The sequence below is a fragment of the Montipora capricornis genome, chromosome 1, assembly GCF_036669925.1.
Source record: "Montipora capricornis isolate CH-2021 chromosome 1, ASM3666992v2, whole genome shotgun sequence".
In the NCBI taxonomy this organism is placed as follows: Eukaryota; Metazoa; Cnidaria; class Anthozoa; order Scleractinia; family Acroporidae; genus Montipora; species Montipora capricornis.
In genome coordinates, this window is record NC_090883.1 from 25,337,344 (window position 1) to 25,344,843 (window position 7,500).

At 38.9% G+C, this 7,500-nt stretch overlaps 2 protein-coding genes across 3 annotated transcripts in view; both read right to left on the reverse strand.

The window, feature by feature from the left end:
* LOC138034787 (uncharacterized) overlaps positions 1-6,035 on the reverse strand; it is a 24,771-nt gene extending 18,736 nt beyond the window's left edge. The window contains exon 1 of one of the 2 annotated variants that reach the window (XM_068881919.1): positions 5,474-6,035. In XM_068881919.1, coding sequence (XP_068738020.1) covers positions 5,474-5,534 — 61 coding nt within the window. In that variant the 5' untranslated portion in view covers positions 5,535-6,035. Of the gene's footprint in view, positions 1-5,221; positions 5,369-5,473 lie in introns of those variants that run through there. The other variant, XM_068881936.1, reaches the window with a different exon arrangement.
* Positions 6,036-7,411: 1,376 nt separating this feature from the next.
* Positions 7,412-7,500, reverse strand: part of LOC138034653 (titin-like) — a 17,066-nt gene continuing 16,977 nt past the window's right edge. The window contains exon 7 of the mRNA XM_068881869.1: positions 7,412-7,500. This exon is cut by the window's right edge and continues 3,860 nt beyond it. The gene's annotated coding sequence lies outside the window, so the exon portion shown is untranslated.

The window sequence follows — 7,500 nt, forward strand, 5'->3', positions numbered from 1 at the left end:
CTTATGTCTTTTATAAACTAATATTTCAAGTCTACCAAAACGGCTTAAAGAGGTTCTCGATAAATAGTCTTCACGAATACGGTGAAAACAAGAGTCTTGTTTTGAGAGCGTCTTTATGTTATCAAGTCACGGCACAGCCACCAGCTAAAGAGAAAACAAAGCTATTTAAGTTTTTCAATGATATGGGTTCTTAGGCGCACGTAAAATGTTAAACAGTCATTTGGTTGAAAAGCTGTGTCTAGAATACCAGCTGCCAGTTTACTACCAAGGGAACAAAAGTGGTTATTCATTTGCTCAGCTATATCTTGCTTTTCTGTAAAATCTTTGCCCTCATAAACGAGTTCAGACTGTCACTTTACAATTGCGTCCCAGGGAACTATTTATTACCTTCCAAGTTTCTTTAAGATTACCACTATTCAGAAGTTAGTCCTTGCTTCCCTAATACTAGCGTTTGCGTCGTTCCTTGCCTTTTTATAATCATTCCACATTTGATGAGAATTCTGCTTTCTCCCGCTTGAGAGTAGTGCCATTATCCGATTTAGGGTTACTATTCTCCAATTTACCACTTAAGTTTTAAACATCTTTCTGAAAGTATTCTCCGATTCTACGATTCCTCCGATTTACGATTTTACCTTATGATCCTTGGGGAATAATTCTCCGATTCTTCCGATTTTACAAGTTTCCTTAACGTCTTTCCTGAAAAATAATGTTTGATTCTACCATGCGATTCTTCCGATTCTTCCTATTCTACGATTCTATCTTAACAACTTTTTGAAAATCATTCTCCGATTATACCATTTTACCTCCGGATCCTTGGGAATTAATTATCCGATTCAATTCTTCCGATTCTTCCTATTCTACGATTCCACCTTAACATCTTTCTGAAAATCTATCTCGTTAAAAAGTGTAGTTAACCGAACCGTAAAATGAAAGCTAAAATTCTAAACGAGTGCTATATTCTTCACACGGTCTCGGTTTCAAAAAAGTGTAGTTAAACGCACCGTAAATTGAAAGCTAAAATCTTAAAAGAGTGCGTGCGCTTAGGCCTAATCACTAAACGAGTGCAATATTCATCGCACTATCCCGTTTAAAAGTGTACTTAAACGAAACGTAAAATGAAAGCAAAAATGTTAAAAGAGTGCCTAAGCTTAATCAGTAAACGAGTGCTATATTCATCACACGATCTTGTTAAAAAGCATAGTTTAAGCGAACCGTGAAATGAAAAGAGTGCTTTGGCCTAACACTGAAACTAGCGCTTAGGCTTAATCAGTAAACGAGTGCTATATTCAGCACAAGATCTCGTTAATGACCACTGCGTAGCCGCGTAGCCACACTTTTCAAGATCCCTTTTGGAGTGGCGGGGTATTCAGCAGTTAAGCCTTATCAATTATCGATGATTTGGAGTCCAAAAACTAAATCGAACACAAATATGATGCCATTAGTGTTTTCTGCGTGACAGCTGAATTCAGTGAAGTGTGACCAGACCAGGAACACTGGAGGCAGTTCAAGCACTCACCCATAAATATTTTTTTCTCTGCTTTCATATTTTACTATTCTCTGATTTAGCCATAATCGCAATACTAGGTATAATCGGGAAAATCTGAAATCTTATTGAACTTAGAGAATAGGAATAATCGTAGAATCGGAAGAGTCGTATAATCGGGAAAAGCGGAGAATAGAACTTGGAGAATCAGAAAATCGGAAAAATCGTATGTCGAAATTCATATTTTACTATTCTCCGATTTAGCCATAATCACACTCTTCTGTGAGATTCTGCTTGACTGCCTGCTTTTTTAAAAAATCACGCTTTCTCATCCTCTGCCTCAGTTTGGATGATATCCACGGTGAAGATTTACTTCTAACGTTTATTGTCCTTATCGGGGCATGTTTATTCGTAATTTCCAGAAATAGAGATTTCCAAACATCCCACATCTCGTTTGGATCATCCAAAAGAGAAGCAAGATGGAAAGGTGTCTCTTTTATGTCATCAATGAAGGAGTCTACTTTTGGAGACTATTTTTGGATCAGCTTTGGGCGTATTATGTTTATGAAGAGCATAGATAAGACTGCGGTCAGAAATACAAACACTGACAAACATGTAAGAACACCTGGTTTGTTATGATATCTGTTTTGTTAGTGAATATGTGATCGATTAATGTTCTTGAAGAAGTGGTAATTCTCGTTGGTTGATCTATCAATTGAATATATTGGTACGTTTCAGCAATAAACATTGCGGTCAGGCGTTTGCGGTTACCGTAATAGATTACAGTTGGTATCACCTACAATCATACTCTCCTTATCTTCTTCATCAAGTTTAAATATAGCAGGTAGGATTTAAATTCGTCAAAGATTTCAACCTTCGAGTCCGGAGGTCTATTACCAAGTTGTCAGCAAGAATGACCTGGACCTAAATCTTCGTGAGAGGAGAGGTCGTGTCTGTTTACGTAATTCAAGGACTGTCTAATGTACAAAGCTACACCACCACAATTTCTATTCCTATCGCGGCGGAGTATATCGTATCCCTCAATGTCTACCTGGCTATCGGGAATTGCTTTATCCAATTTTGTTTCGTTAAATCTAAGTATGTCAATTATTTTATCTTCCATGAAAACACACAATTCGTCATGATGGCAAGTTAGGCTACAGATATTAAGAGAAGCAATTTTAAATCCCCTCATTTTGGTAAATTAGGGAATTTAGGGCTTAAGTTCGATGAATGTAAGATGCTATCCCTTACACAATTCGCACTAAGATCATCATCCTGATTTAATGACTTGTCATTCTTCTTACTTGGTTCAAGCAATTGTTCTGGGGCCAGTTGTTCAAAAGCCGATTAACGCTAATCTCAGGTTAAAAATTAACAAAGGAGTTTTATTCTCTACTCCCAAATGCTGTTCAAGGCCGATATTCGGTAAAACGTTACATTAGAAGAAGTCAATCTTGAAAAACAAAAGTACGCTGAAAGAAAACTTTCACCAAAACGTTGAAGTTTACGCTAATCCTGGATTAAGTTAATCGGCTTTCGAACAACCGGACCCTGGTGGCTTCTCCGCCGCTCGTACGCCACCCGGCCTTACGCCAAAGACAGTTATCTTTTCCGCTTGGTGCATGCATTCCGAGGCATTTCAATTCTGACTCGGTTTATAGCGATACAAAAATGCTCCCTACCGGTTACTCCTTAATAGCAATGGAGATTATTTCAACGCCTAATTCGTAGTAATTCCATGAAACCTGCTCAAAGCGCGGGAAAAATCGTGCTTGCAAGTGGTGATTTGTTTGGTTTTCCTTCACATTGGTTAATAAAATGGCGCGAGATTTTTCAATCAATCACTAAGGGTAATACACCCAGAGTTTACATTGCAACCAGGTTAACAATCAGACGTGTCAGAAGACCCAATTTCTCGACACTCCTGTCAGTCTAGTGTCTTCACCATGCAGGGCTGATCCAATGATAATACAATGCAAATAGGTGTCAGGTCAAAGGCCGCCGTTATGACCGTTCAAAGGAGCGTAGGTGCGGATGGAATTGCCCGCTCAGTTAGTGGTGACCATTCTTGAATTCTAGAATTACCCCACGCAGTTACGAGAATAGTTTTCCCTTTTTGCAAAGGAGAACACCCCCTTTAAACGTGTACCGGCCAAACTGACGTTTGGTCTAATGAGATTTAGTTTCTAAAGAAACTGCTGTGGGAAAATGAATCACAGAGTTACCGCCGTAAATAAATTTGAAAGCTGACGTTTCCAGTGTTCTCGCCCGGCAGTTAGTGAGCGTTCATCGTTCAGATACTATTGTTGAAGCATTACGAAGCGAAAGCTAACAGTTAATATATTTATCTATGGTAAGTTTTACTTCATCAAAGTTGTCTGCGGGTAAAAAGAGACAAATTCAATTTAAAAAAGTGTTGTACTCTCTTATTGTTATGATGAGTTATACAAATCTAGAGCAGTCAATTTGTGCGAAAATAAAGATCAAAATCATTTGTAGCGACGCCAGGAGCAGTTTAATTTAAGCTTAGCAAAAAAAAATTGTCACGGCAATTTGGCAGGGAGAAATTCCATTCTTAAGTTTTGAGCAGAAAACAAGAGAATTATTATTGGTGTCGGTCATTGTGTTTTTCTTCTTCTAACCGTTCTCTGCTGGTTGAGAATTATAACTTGAAGAACGAGCTTTCTAGACTTTCTACTGTCAGGACCTACAGTCTTCAACGGGTGAAAGCGAAATGAAGAGGAGCGTGAAAAAACTTTGGAAACTTACACAGCAGTAAGGAATGTTGTACTGTCCAGGGAGCGGACGTGACTTGTTGTCTTCGCTGGAAGTCACCAAGGTAGTACAGGATTCCAGCGCTTTACAAGTCCAAAAAACTGCTTTTGTCATTTATAGCCGAGGCATTGTAAATTTCGAAGGTGTCGTTAAAAACAATACATGGTTTGCAATTCTAAAGCAAGAGATCGTGATATCTTGTCTGAAGCCATTAGCGGCTATTTTGACTTTCCGCATCATCGGTTCCTTCTTTTCCTCGTGTTGTGACTGAAGATCTTCCAGTTTCAACAAATTGAATAAAAGATCAAGAATAATCAGGGATGGAAATCTTTACAGACAACATCAATTTGTGAATCCGGGAAGGGTCGAAACATAGGTATCGGGATACTTTACTTTTAAAAATTAAGACTAGTGCCAGGGTTTCCGGCGTTATGCAAACGGATTTGATCTGTGATCAACAGTGGGTTGAACGAGTTTGAAAAATTTAAGGTGCTAACCAGTTCACTTCGGGAGAAAAATTGTCGGTGGTTCGGGGAATCTTGGTCTGTGTTGTAAATGTTATCTATCATTTTTCTTTTTTTTTTTTTTACTTAATCTACCATAATTCAAACTTGACGAGAACTAAGGCAAGTCCTGTGTACACTGTTTATAGAACCCATATAGGACCCATATAGGACCAGAATATTCCTTATTTTGTCACAATATCAACACAGGAAAAATTAGAGTCGGTAGCTGGTATCTCTCAATTAATATAAATGACATTTTCAGATGACAAAAGTGGCAATGATGATTACCCTACAGGCTGAGAGTTTTTTCTCATTTGCTTCACGCTAGCGACAAAAAAAAAAACAGAAAAAATGCCGGTTTTCTGAGTTGAGGCTCTGCGCTTAAATGAAAAGACTGATTAAAATAACAATTTAACAACTTACAAATAGGCAGAACATATAAGCAATAAGTTACCTGTCAGGCAGAAGGTCAAAAGAACAAGACTAAACATTTCTTTGCCTCTCGAGAAGTCCATGATCGCTACAGGGTTGCTCGGAAACTGGAGAAGTTCGACAGTGCCGAGCAGAGTTGGAGCATTTTTATATAAAGCCCGTAGAAGCTTTCACCAGTAGGTGGTGGTGGGTGTGATGAACTGACTAATTTCTCTTAAATAAAATAGCAATTTAACAACTTACAAATGGGCAGAACATATAAGCAATAAGTTACCTGTCAGGCAGAATGTCAAAAGAACAAGATTAAACATTTCTTTGCCTCTCGAGAAGTCCATGATCGCTACAGGGTTGCTCGGAAACTGGAGAAGTTCGACAGTGCCGAGCAGAGTTGGAGCATCTTTATATAGAGCCCCTTGCGGCTTTCACCAGTAAGTGGTGGTGGGTGTGAACTGACTAATTCCTCTTAAATAAAAATTAACAGCTGCTCAGTCCACATATGTACTATCGATATCCATGACATCAACGGATCGTAATGTTCACCAATCAATGACTCGATGAATCAACATTAAATCTCCAAGTTGATAACACTGACATTCGATCAATTTCTCCCATACCTCCTCTCACGGCCGCTCGTATATATCTTCATTTTTCTTTTAAAATAAGACCGAATTCAACGCAATATCATTTAAATGGCGTGATTCAGTTTAAAAGATCTCAAGATTTAAAACGCTTGAGTTATTGCAAAACCCAAGGTATCCGTTATCCGCCATCTGCTCCGGTGGTAGCCGAATAATCGGAAAAGGGCGGTTCAACTGAACGCCTGCACAGGACCACTCGCGCTTGATTGATTTTTTCCTGAGTAACCCCCCCCCCCCCAGACCAGTCACCATTGAAAAATATCATTTCCTCATTTCAATGCGGTTCTTCTTACAAAATTTCTAGCTTGTCAAAGAGTATTTTGAGTTGAAAGCTGTGGGAGTAAGCATTTTACCCATCATTGTTCACAGAAAACAGTCAACTCCGGCATTGACTCAAAGAGTCTTGCCGCCCACTGCCGGAAAGGAGGTCGTAACCAAGGATGCGGGAATGGATAGCTTTTATGACCAACTGTCCCAGAAATTAAACAACTGATGGATGAAACATCTCGAAGGCCCCGATTATTTAGCCGAAATCCACGTTCACATTTTGTGTTCTTTCCTGGTGCTTGGAAGCATTCTGTTTAGACAGATCGTGCCGAAAATATTTATTTACAACGTTTCGCACTTTCGATAGCCATGTGTAATTCTTGTTTTCTTTTCTATTACACTCAAATGTTCAAATATTTAATGATGACGGTGCTTTTGGTGATTACCATTTGCACAACATTTTGCCAATAATTCCGGAGACCAAGAGTGTAATGAAGTTATATTGCAGCAAGTACATGTTTCGAGGCAAGGAACTTAATTTTCTACTCGCACAATGTGTACAGAAGAACAAATGTAGATCATTGATTCTCTGTCAGAGTTGCAGGGTAGAAATAAACAGTTAATTTGAAAATTGGTGTTTGCAGAGATAATCCAGTGAGAAAAGGGGGCGGTTGTGGTAATCAGTACTCATACACGCGTGGGCATTGATTTCCGAGTCATTTTGCATAGCACATCCTGCTAGACGGGAGTACGTTTATCTCTAACAATCAATCAAAGAATGAGCTAAAGACATCTGCTTCATGATTCTAAGGGCGTTTGATGGACAAACGGGATGGAAGTATGTAACAGGCGAGTCGCGAAAAGTACTTCTAAATACCCCGATTCATGCTGAACAAGCGTTCTTTGGATTGGGTCTCGAGAAGGGAAAAAGTAATATAATGAATAGCATCTAGATTATTTTCTGGAGGATGTGGGTGATTTTAAATCACTTACAGGATGCTTAAACCTGTCTGCCCAGTTTAGGGATCATTTCTGTAGTGAATACTTGAAACCGTGCCCAGTCTTGTGAGACATGACCCGATAAAGTCCAATTTTAAAAAAAGACACAATTGCAATTTTGTAAATGTGAGCAAAAGCCTGTTCTCGTCGTAGACCCGGTTGTCGTTATTGAATAAGTTAGCAATTGTCATTACATTATAGTTTGCTTGGCCTATAATTAAACTGAGGTTTTTTAAAGTTATTTTCTTAACTTGCCTGGTACTGAATGCAGAACATATAATTTACGTTCCTCGTTTCATCGCCAGGGAAGATTTGCATCTCAGCTACTCTAGCTGTTTACAACTTGAACAAATTATAAGTTCTCGCAGATGAAATGTTGTCTTCGAAAGTGTCAGCC